At 37.1% G+C, this 21,203-nt stretch overlaps 1 protein-coding gene across 1 annotated transcript; it reads right to left on the bottom strand.

The window, feature by feature from the left end:
* Window positions 1-417: 417 nt before the first annotated feature.
* Window positions 418-20,297, bottom strand: LOC136810347 (protein unc-80 homolog). The gene is made up of 23 exons (XM_067066902.1): window positions 20,181-20,297; window positions 19,785-19,925; window positions 18,942-19,129; window positions 17,766-17,844; window positions 16,357-16,407; window positions 15,691-15,765; window positions 15,278-15,385; window positions 13,107-13,214; window positions 11,289-11,449; window positions 10,376-10,542; window positions 9,689-9,894; window positions 9,400-9,479; window positions 8,536-8,653; window positions 8,182-8,221; window positions 7,713-7,768; window positions 7,290-7,450; window positions 6,771-6,907; window positions 6,356-6,547; window positions 5,603-5,698; window positions 3,833-3,921; window positions 2,958-3,300; window positions 2,156-2,675; window positions 418-1,322 (listed from the first exon to the last, which is right to left on the bottom strand). The coding sequence occupies exons 1-23, from the start codon at window positions 20,295-20,297 to the stop codon at window positions 587-589; spliced, it is 3,969 nt and encodes a 1,322-aa protein (XP_066923003.1). The 3' UTR covers window positions 418-586.
* Between the last annotated feature and the right edge of the window lie 906 nt (window positions 20,298-21,203).

Raw genomic sequence — 21,203 nt, 5'->3', positions numbered from 1 at the left:
TACCTTCAAACAGAGAAAATTGCCCCCCCCCAGAGAAGGCAAATTTTGATGATTTTTCGCTACCCCCGGACAATATATCCTCCACCCCCCATGTACGGATATTTTCTGGAAGAGCCCAATTGTTCAAATTGCCATTGCTGGATATTGGTCTGGACATTGGTACAGAGTACTCAAGATAAGCTGGATACAATGAAATTGATATGCTCTTTTTTTGGTGTGGAGCATTCTCTTTGTCCCACATAGTGTACTAACTTATCTAGAGCCCTCTGTAGCTATCAAAATCTTTTGGCAAAAAATACAAAGCGAAGTGAAATTCAGAGGAAACTCGTGAAATGCCTAAACTACCGGGATGTTCTGGAGTTTTTATAAGATAGTTCAGTAATTGGTCATTTGAAGTAATAAAAATGACGCAATAAAATTGTTGTATTACTGGTTAACGACCAACCAAATCAAGAAAGAGCTTGTAAAAACTCCCAGCTTGTCCCAAACTACCACCAAACAAAAAGATTAAGTACGAAGATACCAATTTCCAATGAATATTTAGTTAGACTCAAATTGGAACCACTAATCATTTTCTTTCCATCAGTTACGGTTGAGGTTTCTGCATTTCCAACGACAGCTTCTTATGAATTTTCGCGATAGATTCTTCGTCAAAGGCGGGCGGTTTCGGGAGCGAACGTTTCTGCTGGGACGGTGATTTCATTTTGGTGGGCGGAAGCGTAACAGGGACGACAACTGGTTCTAAGGGCATCACTGATGGTAAAGGGTCTCGCTCGATTAATGGTGGTGATAGGGCGGTCGAGGGCGTGGCATCATCTTCGGGAAGAGCAACAGCCGGTTTTTGTCCATTCGGATCGTCAAAGAAATTAACGAAAGGTTGTAGTGAGGGAGAAAGTTTTCTTCTTGGTGATTGCGGTGATGAAAGACCAGAGGATGAACTATGGATTGAAGTTGGTGATAATGTATTGTTCCTTTCTTCTGGGAATTCTGTAGTTACAGCACTCAAATCAAGAGCAGGTGGAAGGGCGCTTTCAGGAGATAAAGCGGGCGGTGATAAGGAGTTACCTTGGCGGGTGGAGTTTTCATCTCCTTCATCGATGCTTTGGCGTTCGTCTCCTTTAGCGGACGAGAATCGGTCGCGCGACAAACTAGATAAACGCTGTGTCGACATTGTTGCTAGACCAGCGATTTTGAGCGACGGACGTTCATTACGGCGTTTGACGGCCGGTGAACGTGAGAGCGAAGGATTGTGGCTGAAACATCTTGGACGTTCTTTGAAACCATCATTGGAATCAATACTGGAACTCACCGACAGGGTATACCTGAAAAAGATAACGTAAGAGTACTTTAATGGGATTATCAAATTTAGCGGCTGGGTTCATCGGCGAAATTTTAAGATTTCGCGGAAGCTTAATTTCAATGATGGTTGACAATATTCTCACGATTTTGTGTATTTTACTGTCAAATCATGCATGTTGGTTGTTGAAATACGTATTATTAGTGCCTCTTTGATGCCAGTAAAAATTCTAAACGTATTTATTTGATATTTGTGGAGTTTTTGTTTAGGAATATTTCGCAAGACAAACTTAAAATTTGTTGCTCAATTGGGCATTATCAAGAAAGTGAATAAAAAGTGTGTAGCGCAGTAAGACGATGCAAAGGGTCAATGAGATCTATTATGGTGCCTTCTGGTGTTCTAGAGTTTATCAAACAGTAGGTTCGTCTTGCAAATCCTGCCATTGTAACACGCATGCGTAATTTGTCGTTCTTCTAAACCACATGTAGTTAATCTCCGTGATAAACATAAAAGAATGAGGGGTGGTACAGTCACTTTCGGTTGGGGTTGTGGACGGCAAAAATTGTCGTTCTTTTTGTCTATTTTTAGCAAAGCAGGATTGTTACATAGACCCCCTCCATAATAGCTACCACGATGTGAGTTCTCTTCAAAATGTATCTAGTAGATGTGATGTTATTTGAGGGGCGTCACTCTCGTTGTGAGAGTCTTTGCCCATTGTGGATTTAAAAGATAGGATGTATAGTTCTGTATCCAGCCCACTGAACAATAAAAGAGAGAGATTTTAAAAGACAAAAATGTATCTTATCAAAAAAAAAACACGAAGATCAGTCAGAAAAAAAGGCTGAGAGTGAGGTATACCTTTCACCATTCTTCGGTGATGTGATGGATTCGTTAAAAATTCCCTCTTCACAAAACCTCCCACCACCTCCACCATCTTTCTTGTCGTCATTATTTTCTGAAGACGCCGTGGACGAACTGGAGCTCTTCACCAGTTTCCCTTGACTATCATCTGACAATTCGTGATCATCGTGAAGGTGGCGAGGCGGGCTTGAGCGGGCCGCGCGGTCATCATCATTCGGTATAATACTTTTTTCGTCATCATCGCTACAGTCTGTTGAATCTTGACGCCGAAACATTTTCATGTGTTTGGTACGTTTCGATAGTTTACCGATTTTCCGACGCGGTGACGACAAATTTCTTGTCGGTGAAGATTGGAAATTCGTCGGTACTTCTTGCGTCGTCTCCTCCATGGTAATGTCGGTGTCATCTTCGTCGAGACTTGTTTTTGACGGCTTGAAACTGACCGTTTTGCGTAGACGTTCTTTTTCTTTCGGTGAAGCGTCAGACGTCTTCGTTTGACGTCGTTTCATGATTGAACCTGCAATTGAACAAAATCAAAACAATCAATCTCACCGGTCCTCATTTGCGTTATTATTGAGAGAAAGAGATGTAAAAATGACCGAGAAATTTTCGAATCGCATCCAAAATGCCGTAAAACTAAAGAAAAAGATGAAAATTATCTGTCGTTTCGCTCGAAAAGGTGCCCAATCATAAAATAAAAGAAATAAGTCTTGTGTTTGTTACAGAAACCAATCTGCACAATTTATTTATAAAATTGAAACAAGTCGAGTTCCAGAAGTATGCAAAACATTACTCATACCTTTAGGAGAGACACGTGACTTCTTAGTGTCACGGCGTCCACTTTTCCACGCGCGCTCTCTTTCCGTTTTGACGCGTTTGATGTACGATTCATCGTCTTCTTCTTGGGAAACACGGCGTACTGGAGTGTTAGATAGCTTGAAATCCGTCTCATCAATTTCTCCCTCTTTTACGGTATTGTCATCCAGCGTTCTTACTTCACCTTTAGCTAAGGAGCTGAGCTCTACCAGGAGATGATCCAAGACTTGAGAACGGCTTCCCATAACTGGCGGGTTAGCGAAATCTTTTTTGATACGCTGACATAGTTGTTGAATCCGGAATGGATAGCGTGAAATGTCGGCAAGCTGTCATGGAAAGAATTAAAGAAATTACACGGAAACTATTTTTCGATAAAGCTGGATTCATAAAGAAATCTTTTTGTTTTTTATTTCTAAGCTCCAGGTTGTACAAATCAACAGCAGGTCTCATTCATATATTAACAGAGCAAGCAAGATATCTGCTACTAAAATTGAACTGTTCTTTAAGCTTTAACTAAACAATCGTATTTGTCGCGTTGTAAATTACCAAAAACTGAGAGAAGGCCTTGAAAATGGCTTGCTCTTAAAATGCGTTGGAAATGACCGCTAATACACAGCTTGCAAAAATAAAGTTTGAAGTCAAATCACGCTTTTACTCGAAAATTTTATGTGCTTGTTACATGACCTTTATTTCTGATTGGTTCGAATTTATTAATACTAATAAGCTAATTAACTGTTGTAATTAAAAGTTGTAAAGCAAGTAACATAGGAATAAAATCAGGTGAACTTTTTCGAGTAATCGCATGTTTTGACTGCACTGCTATAATTTTGAAACCTGTGTATTGCAGATGACGATTACCTTTTTCCTGATGACGGGGATGAGGTGCATTAGTACCGGCGAACGATTGCTGACGATGTGTGAGATAAAAAGCCATACTGTGTAATCACCTATGAACATCAAGGAGAGTAAAAATCTACAAATCTTTGGCTTTTCAATCAATAAAAACTGCTTTGTGATGCTAAATGCAATTTAAAAAATATATATGTAGGCAGGGGGGGGGTACCAAGTCAGTGTACTGGACCATAGGGTACTAACTTGATTTTTGGTTTTTTTTCCAAAAAATTAGACCACCACTGTACTAACTTTTTTTCACGGCCGGGGCTTTGACACCACCCATTTAGTACACTATACTAACTTTCTTCCACAGCCGGAGCTTTGATACCACCCTTTTAGTACACTGTACTGACGTTTTTCCACAACTAGATTTTTATTACCACCCTTTCAGTACACTGTACTGACTTCTCCATGACCGGATTTTTGATACCACCCTTTTAGTACACTGTACTAGCTGTTTTTTCGATCAGATAAGTTTAGAAACCACCCCTTATAGTGCACTGTTCTAATTTCTTCTTGGCCAGATAAGTTTAATTGCCACCATATACAAAGGTTTTGAAGCATTTTGCTAAGAAAAGCACCAAATTATATAAAAGGAAAGATTTGGATATTAATGAGGTCTACCGGACGTGCGGCCCTTAAGGGTAGGTTTTTTGGACTTTGGAAAGTGCACTGTAAGGGTTGATTTGTGAGTAAGTGGGAAAAAGTCCACTGTAAGGGTGTAAAATTTTATAAAATACCAAATTTTGAGGTAAAATTTGAGAAATTTCAAAAAAATTTGCCCTGAAAAGGGCAAAAAATTTCGAAAAATTACACTATAAGGGTCGATTTTCAGCCCAATTTTTCCTGCACTGTAAGGGATCGATTTTAGAGACCTGATTTTTGGCCGAACGTACGGTCGCTTTCACCCCCTCCCCCGGTGATTTCACTTATATACAGATTTTTTTCAATTAACAATCCAACAAGGTTACTAAAAAACATAAAACAATAGAGCGGATTTGTTTTTATAAAACTTGTAAGCTTCGATTTGAACGTTTACACATTCAAATTCTTGTTGTTGCCATAATGTAGATAGGGCCTTAAAGAAAACGTAAACAAGATTGGACTAAGGCCGGTCTCCACTTGCGCATGTTGCCACTCTGAAACAAATCCAATCAAGTAAACAGGAAACATTGGGAGAAAATCAGTGTACCAATTTGTATAGCTTAACCAGCCTTGACTTGAAGGTCTCGGACCAGCTTGGACCTGGCAAATTAGGGCAAATATACATGGGAATTCACTGGGTTTGTGTGTTTTTACCACTGAAATTAGTACAATGTACTAACTTCTCAGTGTGTATCAATTCAGAACACCACCCTTTTTAGTAAACTGTACTAACTTTTTCATTGTATTTTTCTCAGAGGACCACCCTTTTAGTACACTGTACTAACTCAATTTAACCTAAAAAATACACCACTCCACCAGCTATGGGCCAGTACACTGACTCGATACCCCCCTGATGTAGGTACTTATAGGGTAGACCTTTTACAAATATAATACATGATGTTTTCGTCTTAAAATCAAGACATTTCGCATTCTTTCCACTGACATCTAAAAATACATAGTACTCGATACATAGATTCCACCTTGTCTCACCGCGAAGAATTGACATAGAAATCGACATGTATTTAATAAAGAATAGCTATCACAAGGGATGTCAAGAGTTGAGGAGAATGGAACATGAAGAACACCTACTTTCATTGAAGTCAATGTAATGGATGAGAGCTGAACGCAGCGACTTCCATAACTTTCCAAAAGCTTCGTTGAAAACATTCAATAGGATTTTCAAACCTGTATCAAAATCGAGTTTTTGATTATGTTTTTGAATTGTTAAAATACCGAACCCTGTTTGTTAGACGTTCAGAACACGCCAATTCTCTGTTATTCGAACATTATATACTTCAAACTAAAAATTTGATCCTAAAAGCTTGGGGACACGAGATGTTTTTTTCGCGTTGGTGCAATGCAACATGCTCCATCCCACCAACCTGAAACGCTGCAACATACTCCATCCCACCAACCTGAAACGCTTTCTCGTGTCTCCACCTCATTTTTCTTTCAATAATATTTGTGCTTCTTCTCACTTTTTGTCCCAGGGACAAAATCAGCGTGTCTTTTGGGTATTTCTCTCACTTTTTGTCCCATGAAACAAAAAGAGAAACCATGAGACACGCACTTTTTTTCGTGTGTTGGTGGGATGGAGCATGTAGCACTGCACTAACACGAAGAAAACTTCTCGTGTCCCCATACCCTTCGGAATTTTGAATCTTTCACCAGTTTAAAGAACATTTTGGTCACTTGAAGATAGAATTAAAGAGGATGTGACCCTGTGTGAACCTCTTAAACCAACTAAGTTATTTATTTTAGCCCTATTTGAAGTCTCATCGATTTAATGTATTAACCATTTTGAATTTTAAGACTTATATGACAAATGTATTTAATTCGTACCCAGGAAGCAGATCTGTGACATGGCCGGACTGATCGTTTGATGTTGTCGACCGAAATTGAAAGTAAAACTGGTCAACATGGAGAATGCTTGATTTGCAACGTGCGTGGAACCATCAGCATTCTTCAGTTGCAAAAGATTCATCAAGACGTTACTGACAAACGTGACGTCGTCCGTTGATAATGTCGGCATGTCTAGATCGAAAAAGTAAAAAGGATTGAGTAGAGTCATTACGAGTCATTTAGATTTTAAATGTTCAAGATAATGACAAAAGTCAGTCGAATAAGATAATATGCGATATTAAAAAACTCAGAGAGCCTAAGTGTTGTCATTGGAAGAATATTTGCATTTAGGCAAGAATGGACGTGTTTAAAACGCCTGGTATTGATTAGAGGGTCTCCTCCATGTAAAACTCACCATAACGGCCAGTACCCATGCGAATACATAGAGGTAACAACCAATGGATCAAGAATCGTTCGACTTTTGTGGCGTCAGGGTCTTGTAAATACATCATCATGTTTGATTCGAGGCCAAATTGATCGTTTCGTATGTACCTGTGATGGATGAGAAGTAGAAGATTTTGCATAACAAACTGATGGACTTTAGAATCATCGTAAAAGCCAGGAGTTCAACAACAATTTTCAATCTTGTGCAACAATAGTGTTTCCGTATAGATTTTTTCAGGTTTGCTAGTTTACACAGTTTCCACTATTATGGAAGAAACATTCGATTTGCACAAGTAATCGTTAACAAAATAACCTTGCAAAATGAAATAAACTTTATAAAAAATTTTATCAAGAAAAAAAACAAAAATAGCCATTTTTTTCTTTTTGGAAAAGAATACCATACCTCGGATTTTCAGCGAAGAAAAGTACCAAACTTTTACAGGCTTGCTTAAAGATCATACATTAGGGAATCTACATTAAAGATGCTTACAGTAACTTAGCAGCAAGCTTGATGACCATAGTATTGAAGCCAGGGGATGAGGGCGACCTAAGGCCGTCAGGAATGTCTGCCGTGGACGAGGTCGGTGCTGATGGGTCCAGTTGAGTGCTGAAATCTCCGATCATAACACGAGTACAAGTGTGTAGCAATGACTGAAAAAGAGATTATTACCAGTGATGACCTTCATCCTTCGGATCAAACTACGCTAGTATTATTTAGCTAACTATTTTTAGCCGAAGTGGAAATTGAGACGCAAATCTACAGAAAAAGATTAATCATTTATTCTCAAGCTCAAGTCATAGTTGAACCTGATAATCTTAAAAACAATTGAATTTTCTTTTGAAATGATTAAGATTATATCAAAGGTTTGACTCATTTGACTATTTCTACATTGTAAAAATGAAAGATGCTTACTCTCAGGTCTTCAACATCCGCTACGGATTCATCTTTCTTGACCGTCAAATTCACACCTTTGACATTGGAAAGAAAAGAAGAAACTCTCAGTCCAGGCGTTTATAGGATTGAGCTACATGGGATAAATGATAGATCTTTGATAGATCGAGCTTCGAGATGGACTGCAGTTGTTTATAATCCGTGTAGTATAGTAATATGGGTGTTATATAATAATAATACTATAGTTTTAACGAGCTTATATTTGTGCTTTTATTTAGTCGTTAAGTCTGGTGTAGTAAGCTAGACTAGCATAGAGATTAGGATACGATGAATTTTCTTTACAAGAAAGGCTGCTTCGCAAAAGAAAGCAGAATCTGCGATTAAAGATGTTTATTAGAATATGGCGGGAGGTTATTTGAAAGAAACCCATATCATTTGGGGGAAAGGGTGTCTGCTAATTCAAATCTCTACTCAACAATCAAGATTTTACCTTTAATCAATACTTCCAATCCATCCCAGTCCACGAAACTCTGGATAAGAAAAGTGAAATAGATATCTTAACTAGTTAATTTTCGCTGAAATTCATCAATGTAATGTGATGAAAGCTTCGCTGAATTTTATGATTTTGCGATAATAACAACTCCTTATTCAAACTCTTTAAATTATTTTTTTGCTCTTCGATTCAGCACAACATACCTTATAACGCTTAGATGTAAAAGCAATTCTATTTTAATTGTGTTACAAACTTCTATTTTCTTTATTTAATTACGTAAAATGAACTTTAACATTGTGTCTTCGAACTTAGTGAAAATATCCATTGGGATCAACTTATTTGACAACATACCATGTAAGCAGGTTTGAGAAGAAGTTTATTGAATATGCGGTTCATCCTCTTGATGATGATTGTGAAAGCTTCCAAACTCTCCGTCCAAGTGATGCTCGGCATTGCCTCCAATAAGAACCTTTAAGGGGAGAGGGAGAAATAAAATGAAAGATTCAGACTATTGAAATAATCCATTGCGCTCAATAAAGGCCGGTCTCCACTTTCGCGCGAAATGAGCGAAAAGGTAATTGGTCGGTTGAAAAATGAAGCAATTCCATTGGTCGAAATTGACGTACCAGATGAAAAAAGTAGAACTTTTTTTGTTTGCGCGAAACTTTTTTATGACGTAATCTTTTCATTAGGCAAAAAAGGTTAAGAAAAAAAACCGACCGAAGTGAGACCGACCTTAACAAAAAAACCACTAGAATGCTAGACTACGAAAGCCCGGGCTCGATTAAGGAAAACAATTTTATGGTCCCTCCTTGTGATATTAGAATTTGATTAATTTCATTTCTGATTGATCATTTTGGCACACAAGTAAACAACCAAATTTTTGAGCTAGCCTTGTGTGTTGTTGTTATTTTTCAAACAAAACCTACCAGTGAATTCAGAGATACTTTTGAGTAAAGGGAAGAGTATCTCGTTGCGTACAAATTCAATTCTGCACTATAAAACTTGACAACCAGTTGATAACCTTTAATTCGATTTTCAAGGAGAATTAGATTTTCATTGAGCATATCAAATAGCAGAGTGTCGTTTACGAGAGTTTATGTTGACAGTGACTTTCAATATTATCGATGGAGCGAATCTTATAATAGAACTTGTAAATAATATAATTCAGTTCAAGACTGAAGAAATTGCTAATTTATTATAAATTGTAAATACCTTTGGAGTCCAGCATTTTTCAGCACATTGTGATCATAAAACACCAATTGCAATAAAGACATCGCTACATCGATTAGGATCTAAAACGAAATTGGAATTTCGCTAAAACATGTATAGTGTAAGAGCTCGAGCACCTTGGCCGAAAGGATGTTCTTGGCAAGAAAGATTCATCACGAACAAATTAGTTACTCTTAGGTTCCAAATAAACGCCCCCTCCCCCGCTTGTTAATTTTTCGATAAACATAGGGATAAGAAACTCTTATTAAAACGGAAAAATACGAAATCTTACAAAAGCATTTTCTTCATCGATGATATCTGAGAATTTGGTGTCATTCTGCCCGCGCGTGTTGGATTTGAGTTGGGAGTAACGTTGAGTGCATTGAAGCGTGAATTCAGATGCCAGTGTTAATAAAACAGTTCGTGGTTGGTAGAAATCATCTAGTTGTTTCTTCTCATCTCTGTTGGTCGCGTTGACGAGAAGCGGGTTCTCACCATCTAACAGTGGAAAGAAAACACAATGAACGTCACTAGAAATCTTGGATTTTCACCAAAGTCAAAAGTCTCGAAATTTAACAAAAAATGGAATATCTAAGTTCGCGTTATCACAACTTTTGTCTCTCTAAATAGTCATGTTTTCACTTAAAATTGTCTCTCTAAACAGACTCACTCTTGCTGCCATCAAGATGTGTATCACGACACGTCAAATTGCATGACTAAATCAATGAAATAACTTCACGAAGTTGTGTACCTTTTATCGTTTTCTAATTCAAAAGAAGTTGCAAGGGAGCAGATTCTCAATTATCACTTTAGAAAACACAAAAGAGCCTTGTCATGTTACGTAACTTTCACCATAATGGAAGAAAACGTTCGAATTACGTAAGGGATCTCCTCTACAGATTCGAACGCTTACTTCCATAACTAATGAATGTAGGGAAATTTCGTCGTTTAACAAAACAAGAAAAACTTTATTTCTTACCTTCGAAGATATGTTCTGGTTCGTCGCCTTCTTGAATCATTTCGCCCGCGTTTCGCCACCAATTACGAACGGCCGTGTACGCGCTTTGCATGCGGTCAAGGATACCACTTGACGACGGGTTGTCAAGGAGATTGTCTGCATTCATACTGCTATCGTTCCGATATCGACTGCAAACAAGAAGAGATTCATCAATAAAATACTCTTTTCGATAATCTAATGCCGAGTTTGTGTATGTGCGTTTTTCTGCGACGGAGACGGTAAGGCTCTAATTGGACTAGATCCTGATCAACTGAAGACGACGGTAAATCAGCACTTTTACCGTCCTCGATTTTGCGGGTAAAACTGCGGGCTATTCCAAATCGCTTCAGTCACTTTACCGTTCTCAAAAGTGCAAATACATAAACTTGCTAATGTCGAAAATGGAGTGGGATCAAATTTTCAAGGGAGGAATATAACTGGGCAACGTCTTAAATTTGACGTCATTCAACCCTGACATACTCGGACCTAATCCGACCTAATCGCATTTATGTTACTTATGGTACAAGAGTTGGTAGGCATATGGATAAACTTTACCAGTACTGTGAGAGGACTAGTTTCGGTTTGATGGGTCAATGCAATGACTTGTAATTGAAGTTATTCCACCATAATTGGACAGATCCCATTGCATACACGTTTTTGCGTATGGGTCAAATGTAGGATAGTCCCAACCCTCTACTGTGTGTGTCCCCCTAAAAATATTTTCTATGTTTCTAAAACGATGTTTCCATGGAAACAAAACGTATAAAATGTTAATCCCTGCTAGATTTAGTCAATAATACTATGACATGGTGTTAGATTATAATCATGATACATTCTTTCAAGCCGTCGATTTTGCAGGTCTAAGAAAACAGTGAAAACAAATGATACAACTTACATCACAAGAGCTTCATTGTGTTCGATGATAGTTGCGATGTATTTGATGAGTGATTTGATCTGGCGCATCTCGTGCTTCTTATGATCACTTTCGTGAGGGTTGGCATCGGTTTGAGATTCCAAATATTTCAAATGGTATGGCACGATGGCGGATAACACGAACTGGAATAAAAAAGCAAAATAAATTTGTTAAAAACAAAGACAAGTTTTGTTTATACAGTTCTCGCTAATACGAACTCAAATGAGGAACTCGGCTTTTTCGAATTACAGAAAGATTTGAATCATTATAAGTGTTTTATGAGGTTTCCCACTTGATGGGGACTGAGAATTTGTTCGAATTATAAAAGGATTCAAATTATAGAAGGATTCGAATTATAGAAGGATTCGAATTATAGAAGGATTCGAATTAGGGAGAGTACTCTGTAACAAATAAAAACATAAGATTTCATCTTCATTGTAGATTTCACTTCATGTCAAAATAATACCAGTTGAATACCCCTATGAACTATCTTAACTTTTCACACGCACTGCACAGAGACTCCAAGATGCAGAAATCTAACACAATTTTACACTTAAAATCAGTATTAATATCATATTGTATTATCATAAGTATTTTTCAAAATCTGAGAATCAGGTCCTTCATGTCAAAATTTTGCAGGAAACGTACACATTTTTTATATAAACAAACTATATAAGAACATAAAGATTCCATAGTCAAAATGTTAATGACAAGTTAAGAACATTTTTCAGGCTTTGGAGACTCCTAAAAACTCATTTCTTAGGAAAATGAACAAAAGTACTCCCAAATTGGGAAAAAAAGAACATGTTAAGAATGATTTTGAGCTTAAACATGCTGAATGGACCTAAGACAATTGAAAAATGGAGATGCCTTGGAGTTTTACAAGATACTTCACTAATTGGTTATTCAATAGAGATGACGCGTTCTTTAGAAAAAGTAATAAGATTCTTTTATTACATCTTAACAACCAACCAAATCAAATAAGAGCTTGTCCCGAAAAATGACAACAATAGTATGAAAATGCAGAATAATACAAGAACAACTCGACAAATTCAAGAAATCCGGCGATTCTCGGCTGTTCTGGCGATTTTTGGAAAGTTGCTGTACCAAAATCAGTTTCGTTGAAAATGGAACTATGCTTAATCGTGGACATTCTTATAAATAATGTTTTTGTTTGAAAAAAACAAAGACATAAAACGAAAAAATCCAATGAAAATCTGCGAACAGTTTTTTCTCAAAAATCGAACTCGGCCATGTTTTGAGCATTGCGAAAACGCATCTCTCTGCAAAAAAATAGAAAAACTACGAATGAAAATTCGAGAAAATGTCTAAAATCCGGTTTTTTCGGCATATTTCCGGCATTTTCGGCCGGAAAGAAATGTTTTTCGACAATCGGGCTCTGTCACATTTTAGGTATTGTCATTTGGCATCAGTGTGCAAAATTTCATAAAAAATATAAAGTAAAGTTCGAGAAATTCAAGAAATACTGTCTTTCCGGCGAAAAAAGGTTTTTCCGGCGATTTTTAAATAGTTCCCGCTTCAAAAATCAATTTTATTGAAAATTGAAACATGCTTGATGGTGGGCATTGCTATTAATAATGTTTTAAAATGAAAAACAGCCAAATATTAAGGAAAAAGTCCAATGAAAATCAAGAAAAAACGGCGATTTCCGGCATATTTCCGGCATTCTCAGCCAGAAAAAAATTTTTCTCAAAAGTCTGACTCGGCCATGTTTGGGCATTGTTTTGGCAATTCTATCTCAATAAAGCAAACAGAAAAGTCAAACTAAAATACTCATACCATCATTTGCAGGGCGCGACTTGATTCTGGTTTATAAGCAATGATAGTCAACGCCAGACGAATGCTCAAGTCGATCTTATTGTGGTCATTATCTTCTAAAACGTCGTCCTATTAAATGAAAACAAGCAACATGCTGAATGGACCTACCTAATGATTAACATCAGATGAAAATAAGAAAAAAGTGACAATATTTGTACAAAAATTCAGAATGGAAAAATAAAGCTTGTGTGTTGAATAATGCAAAATGGTAAAAAGGAATGTCCTCAAATACGAAAATCACTTAAACCATTCAGACCCAAAAAACCTTTTAAGCTGTTTTTGACCCAAATTTGCCCCAAAAAATTTTCCTTAAAAATCTGGCTCCGTCACATTTTGGGCATTGTCATTTTGCATCATTGTGCAAAAAATCAGAAAAATATTATGAGTCAACATTGAGAAAAGCTATATTTTCTTATTTGGTTAAAGGGAATTTCCCCAAAATACGAAAATCCGTCTTTTAAGGCGAATAAGAATTTTCTGGGGAAAACCACTTCAGCCATTCTTTAGAGAATCTTGCCCTCCATCTTTATACAAAAAATCAGAAAAAAGTAATGACAGAATTTTGCACAAAGTCCAAAAAACCCTATTTTTAGGCAGTTTATGGCCCAAATTTGCCCAAATATATATTTTTTCGAAAATCGGGCTCCGACACATTTTAGGCCTTGCCATTTTGCATCATTGTGCAAAAAATCAGAAAAAAATAACGAGTCAATATTGAGAAAAGCTATATTTTCTTATTTGGTTAAAGGGAATTTCCCCCAAAATACGAAAATCCGTTTTTTAAGGCGAATAAGAATTTTCCAGGAAAAAACACTTCAGCCATTCTTTAGAGAATCTTGCCCTCCATCTTTGTACAAAAAATCAGAAAAAAGTAATGACAGGATTTTGCACTAAGTCCAAAAAACCCTATTTTTAGGTAGTTTTTGGCCCAAATTTGCCCAAATATATTTTTTTTCGAAAATCAGGCTCCGTCACATTTTAGGCATTGCCATTTTGCATCATTGTGCAAAAAATCAGAAAAAACTAATGAGCCAATCCTGAGAAAAGCTGGTAACAGACGGACGGACGGACGGACGGACGGACGGACGGACGAACGGACGGACGAACGAACGAACGGACGGACATGGGTTAATTTATAGAACCTCCACCGGGGCACCCGGCGGTAGGTCCAAAAAAAAGAAATATATGAGAATGCAGTCATGAATGTTAAATTCAGGTTTTTAATATAATAGTTTTTATCCTCAAGAATGTCAAAGTAAGTAAATGTGCGATCTGAATTGCTCCACTAGAAGATTATTAACCCTTTAAGTGCCGATGTCGTATATATACGACATGGGCTATATAGGAGGGCGAAGCCCTCCTGTAATGCCCAGTTTGAGTTAGAAATCGTTATTTTTGGTCGAACTCGTAGGAATTAGATTGTCCTTTATGGTCAAGCAAAAAAAATTTCAAAAATGAGTCTTTCCAGCGAGATTTTAAGCAAAAAAGTCAAAAAAATGCAAAAAATTGACAAAAATTCACTTTTTTGAGATTCTGACCGTTTTTTGACTATTTTTGGTCAACGAGTGATCCAAGAACCTCCAAATTTGGCCCTGTTTTACTTTATTCTGTCTTCTAGTGAATTGATTTGAAGTTTTACCACTGGGCACCTTTCCATCAGTTCAGTCAGGTCCGCGCAACTCAAAGGGTTAAGAAAAAGAGCCAAAAATTAGACAGTAGAATGCAGTAGATGATATTAGCTCTAGTTTAGACGGCCGATTTTCTGCCCTGCCTATTCTAATTGTTAGAGTAGGCAGAAAGTGGGCACAAAGTTGGCAGTTAAAATGTTTGCTTGTAAAAGATTGAGTGAAGTCATTGCATTGACGTCAAAAGAGGGCAATGTATTGACTTTAGACAGCCCACTTTATGTCCACTTTAATTCACAATTAGAAAAGCAGGGCGAAAAGTCTTGATCCGTCTAAACTAGAGCATAGACTGCGGACCCTAACAAGGATGTCACTTGAACAAGTTTTATGGTCTCTTCAGTTAATAATCCCTTTATAAACCTTCCTCCTAAACTCGAACAAATTTCAATTCTCCGTGCGTGTTCGAGTTATGGAGAATCCACGAAAAGCAAACAATGGGCAACATACATAAGGTCGTATTGGTTTTTCACCATCAACCAAACTCATGATGTCCAAACGATCTTCTATTTCATGATCTAATGATTCCAACAAGGCGAACAAACAACGAGACGGAATCTGTGGATACAAGAAATGAAATAGAGTGTCGTGTTGAGTAGTGTTCAAGAAGTACAAGGACCTAATCAATGCCGTATTTCATTATTTAGTACCGTCCCTCTGAAGAGGCACCATAGTCTCCAAACTAGAAAGTCTCAAAGATTTTTAAAGAAAGTTACGGCGCTTATAGCTAAGTTAAAGCTTCTAACAAAGTAATTGAATGCAAACGTTTGGAATGATACAAGTGAATCTTGAATTGATAAAACTTAAAGTCTACATCAAAATAAAGGGCATGGAATTTCTACTTAAAATTAGCAATTTCTCACCAATTCATATAGTTCTTCAGGTGTGAGGTCGATCATATCATCTGTCATCAGCATGGGAGATACACTGGCAAACATCTATGAAAGGAAAAATGTACATCTAAATATTTTTCTCTGTTAAATCATTAAAATTATAGCATAATACAATAGACACCGTTAATTTTTGGAGGCTACATTTCCTTGAACTTAAATTTTAAGATTAAGAGATTAAGCAAAGGAAACTTGCTACATCCATTTTTGACACCGAAAGCCAAAGCTAAAACCAAAGAAGGTGGATCTCCTTTCATTTGCTTCTACAGCATTTTCAACGAAAGAAAGGTCTTTTTCTCTCCCTTCCGCGATGCGTTAGCAAAAAATTTTGTAAATTTGCTGTGTCAGCAAATCAGAAATCTGTACACAGATCCTATATTTACAGCTAATTTCAAAATTCATTGCCTTAGAGGGTTTGTTGTCATTGTCTTTTCTAATTTGATATTTTTAAACCAACCGCTGCGATGGAGTGAGGGTAAGAGGGGGGAGACGACAAGATAAGTGTTGCTAGTTATAAATCAAACTTCATCACAAAGGTTTCCGTAGGGGAATTTTTTTATCAAACAAACAATGCTATATCATAAAAAGAATACCTTAAAGTAAAAAAGTTCCCTATTTGTGCATTTGGAGTTTACTAACCTGAAGTAAGAATGGGCTCCGATGAAGGTTGTAAAATTGTGCGATGGCAAACTGATGGAGAGAACGAAAATCAAAATAATTAATCTCCGTTAGTAAGTAAGTCTGCGACCGCAGTCGGAGGCGACCCGAAGGCTCCTCTTTCGATAGTTATCTACCCGAAGGTAGGGGAGGGCGCAAATCTTCTTCCCTGATTGCTCTACTTACCCTTGATCCTTCCCTTAATTGCTGAGGATCAAGCTCAAGAGAGGCATCAAGTACCATTTTTGTACGAAGTCTTTGGTACGACCCGACCAGGGGTTGAACTCACGACCTTGCGCCCCGTAGCCGGATACTCTACCACTGAACTACAGTCGCTGATCTAGGTATACAAATTAATAATGTGCTATACTAAATCGATTCTTAGTCACAAGAGCCCTAATATACCGTCATTTGGGGTTGCAAAGTTTGGGTAACCTTTACAGCCTCTAAACCAAAAATGTTTCTGTTCTTAGTTTAGTTATAAGTCATAAAGTAACAACACAACTTCATTACATTCTTGCCAGCTGGAATAGTGTCCGGGGGGGGGGGTAGTGAAAAAATCTACAAAATTTGCCTTGTTCGGGGGGTTAACTTGTTCTGTTTGAGGGTTATTTTGAATGTCAAGGGGGTCAACTAAGGTTTGTCCGGGGGAGGGGGTCAAAAGTCACAATGTCCGGGGGGTAAATTTCCAAAAATTGTTATATCCTCCACTCCCTCCCATATTCAAGTTTTTTTCTGGAAAAGCCCAATCTGCTGTTTGAAAGCTATGAAAGTTACCCCTTGCTTACGAAAGTAACCACAATTGATGGTACATTCTCATAGCCTAACTGTCGAGAATATTGTTAAAGAAAGTGTCATGAAAATGATCTGACAATAAACAAGTACAAGTGAGCACAAGAAATTAAGACAAATAATATTAATAGAGGGAAAATGCTAAATTTAATATACTGAGGACTTTGGGTAAACCCTACACTACCCTATATCTGCCATCTTTGATCGGGATTTTTAAGAGACATGGTACCTTAAATGGTAGCGCTACTCGAAGTGGGTAAAATTATAATTCTATAACTTTCAATACAAAATTCTTTTGACCAACACGGAGTAGTGGTACCATATGATAGGATACCACTTTCTTTCTTTCTCTAATCAAAGATTTAGTTTGACGGGTATTAACAAATTATTTTCGAGGTTTATAAAGGTCAGTTTAGAAAACAGATTAATTTGCAAAGAGACTCTTCGATAAAAAGTATTTTCATTTTTTGAACTGATTAACCATTCCGTTTAGGATAGTTTTGACCACTTTCGCATAGTGGTACTATTAGGGTAATGCAGTATACCCTGATTAAGGCTATGTTAGTTTGTGCCAAACCCGCATATGATTTAAAAGTTACCTCGAGGACTTCTTTGACGAGCATGTTATTTTCGTGTTGTGAATACACTTTGAAAATGGTCGGTAAAACGTCGAAATACCTGGGATTGAAAGGGAAAGAGAAAATTTGGTAGGTCAAATATGTTGACTAAGTTTATACAAATATTACATATCGGAAAATGACAAAAGTATATAAAGAAATTTTCTAATTTCTTAAACGTTTGATTTACCTTTATTGGAACTAATTTTCGCGGATTTTAATTTTCACGGTTTTGCCCTTTTTTGGACAAATTTCTTTCATTTTCCTAGGGATTTTTCAAATTTTTCGATAAAATTGGTAGACTGGAGTCGTTTATAATGCGTGTAATACTAATAATAATAATAATAATAATACGGGATTTAGTTTGTATAAACGACTGGAAGAATCCGGTGTTCCAGCCTTATAGATACAGGGGCTAGCTACGCAGAAACTTGCGTAGCGAGAAAACAATTTATCAAGCAACAACAAACTCTCAAAACGAAATCAACTCAAATGAAACTTTCAATCAATACACAAATCCACACATATTTTTTTTCTCAAGAATTATTTTGAGCAGGAAAAAATTATAATTGCAATATTGACACTTTTCTTTTGTTTCCAGTTAGTGCACAAAGGTTTCTAGACGACTAAAATTGTTCCATTCATTACTTTTTGTTTTATTTCTACTATGTATAAATTAGTCGTCTAGCTTGCTAGACTATAAAATTGGAAAAAATTGTATTTCGCGGAAATTAATTTTCGCGGTTTTTAACTCTCAAAATTTTTCGAGGGATCAAATTTTCGCGATTTTGACGAAAAACCACGAAAAACGGTAAAATTAATTCCTGCGAAAATTGGTTCCAATAAGGTACGTAAGGAATCGCCTCTATAAATTCGAACGTTTGCTTCCATAATTGTAACTTTGGCAAAACCTGAAACCTCAATTTTGGGAAAATAGTTTGGGAATTATTCTCCTTCAGTATCCCAAGTAAGTAAATTGAAATGTTGAGAGAATAATTAGGACGTTCTTTTGAAATTTCAAGACATAAAGAAGCTTTGTTAGGGACAGTGTGTATCGCCAACAGCCACTCGAAGCCATGAATTCGATACATTGCAAAGAATTATTATGTTGCAATATGGTATCTTATAACACCAACAATGTTAGATTAACATGCTTACCCATCGTTGGAGAATTTTTTGCCATACTCTCGAGCAACGTTGATAAGAGCTGCAATGGATGATCTTAAGATCATGACATCTTCACAATGCAAGAGGAGAGCACCGTTGATTGGCTCCAAGAATATTCCGATTGCATCTTCACCAAAATGGTGCATTGTGGATAAATGTCCCAGCAAGCTGTTGATAAACTGTGTGTGAAATGAATAAAAAAGATTGCAAAACGATTAGTCGAGTAAACGAGCTGAAAGTTGGATTCCAATCGTATATGTTTATCCTTTTAAAGACCTAAATGACGGATATATCCGACATGGTGTGCTCATGTGAACATTCATAAATCAGCTTAGAGTCGACATTACGGAACATCAAAAAGCACATTAGGTCGACATCTTCGTAAGGTCGACAAATTTCGTGTTGACCTAACGTTTGGCTCTAATTTAAGAGGAAAGGCCGAATCTTGATTAGATGACAGGTGCTCGAAATGACTCAGAACCATCGAGGCGCAATAGATTTGGCGTGGAAACGCCCTTGCAGGCGTCTCTCAGCCAAAAACTTCACTTTATTTTTTTCGCTTGTATATTACGCTAGGTCGACACGATATCTTAAATCATACATTAGGTCGACAGCAACTGAATACTCTTCTGAAACGCTCGAAAAAGCCGCATATTTAACTAATTTTGCTATTAGTGATCGCTCATTGGTCTAATCTTTTAATTATGCTACCATGCATTAAATTATTTGTTCTCGTTTCTTGATTATTCAAATTATTTAAATTTATGCAAAAATTTTGCACCACGTTTTTTCAATTCTTGAAAAAATATTTTTGCTGCGTGCATGCTTCCATACACCTTCCAACAAAATGGCGTCAACAGATCGTGTGGATCGTGTGACAAGAAGCAAGAAACCTTCATTGACCAGTGGGGGCGCAGATTGAGGAATCTTCTTGGCACTGGTCAAAATCCAGATAGTTTTGAAACTCTTAACAGACTTTCAACAATGAGAAAAAATCGTTGCAAAGTCGACATGAGATAAAAATTGTAGTTTTGTCGACATCTTTAACTTTAGCGAGTAAAAAGACTAAAGAGTAGGTTTTTGAATTCGGAATGAATTTTCTAAACAAAAAAAAAATCGTTGCAAATAAGTCGACATGAGATAAAAATTGTAGTTTTGTCGACATTTTTAGCGAGTAAAAAGATTAAAAAAAAGTGTAGATCAATTTTCGATTTTCGGTGTCATACTCACCCATTTGCCACCACTTATGACACTGAATTCCTTTATGGATCTTGTTTCTAGTGCTACAAAAAGATTGTGGCGCAAAGTCGACATGAGAAATTGTAATTTCGTTGCTTTCGTTGACATCACGAAAATGCTAAAAAGACAACTAAAAATGGGCTTTGAAATCGTGATTAAAAATTCAAATGTAGTAGGAACAACCTTCGCAAAAGTCGACATGAAATAAAAATTGCAGTTTCGTCGCCCGGGGGGGGGGGGTATTTCTATATATTTATTTGCATAAATTCATTAGAATTACTTTCGCAAATATGGGTACTTAGGCAAAATGGGTGCCGGGTATGTGCGAGCCACAAGGGTACCTTTTCTCATTCCTCAAAAGTCTCTCAAAGGGGTACAAATTCAAAAGTTAGTCTCTGAAAGGGTCCCAAAATCACAAAAATAAAAAATTTCTCTCTCAAAGGGTCACGATTTCCAAGAATTTTGACCAAAATTTGGTGAAAATCAAACCAAAATTTGGAAAAAATGGACCAAAATTTAGGAAAAAGTCTCTCAAAGGGTCCCAAAATCACCAAAATTTTGTCTCTCAAAGGGTCGATTTTCGATTTTCGGCTCGGACATACCCGTCACCTCGCAAACCTAGTACCCCCCCCCCGGGTTTCGTCGACATATTTAGCAGTCCAAAAGAACCCTAAAAATGGTTTTGAAGTATAGCGAATATAAATTTCGTTGCAAAGTCGACATGACACATGAGATAAAAATTGCAGTTTCGTCGACATCTGGAGCAGTAAAAAAACCCTGAAAGAGGTTTTGAAGTAGCGAATATAAATTTTTCACATGTCGGAACGCAATCGTTGTAATAAGTCGACATTAGACTGAGATAAAAGTTGCAGTTTCGTCGACATCTGGAGCAGTAAAAAAACCCACGACCTATTTTTTTCGCGGTCTTTGCCTTCCCAGAAGTCTTTGCGGTTGAACTTTGATCCCTGTCCCCCGCACATGTTTTTAATCATTGGATGCGTCGTCGACCTAAAG

Source organism: Clytia hemisphaerica, unplaced genomic scaffold (genome assembly GCF_902728285.1).
Source record: "Clytia hemisphaerica strain Z4C2 unplaced genomic scaffold, Clytia hemisphaerica genome assembly, whole genome shotgun sequence".
NCBI lineage: Eukaryota > Metazoa > Cnidaria > Hydrozoa > Leptothecata > Clytiidae > Clytia > Clytia hemisphaerica.
Note: the sequence above shows the minus strand (reverse complement) of the source record. Positions and strands in the feature narration are given on the sequence as shown.

Excerpts from the sequence above, each read along its gene's own strand:
- LOC136810347 (XM_067066902.1), bottom strand. The coding sequence starts at position 20,297 with ATGTCAACGAAAGCAACGAAATTACAATTTCTCATGTCGACTTTGCGC. Across the intron at positions 6,908-7,289 it reads AAGCTTGCTGCTAAGTTACT|GTACATACGAAACGATCAAT; the intron begins GTAAGCATCTTT and ends CATCCATCACAG. Across the intron at positions 2,676-2,957 it reads GTCACGTGTCTCTCCTAAAG|GTTCAATCATGAAACGACGT; the intron begins GTATGAGTAATG and ends GTTCAATTGCAG.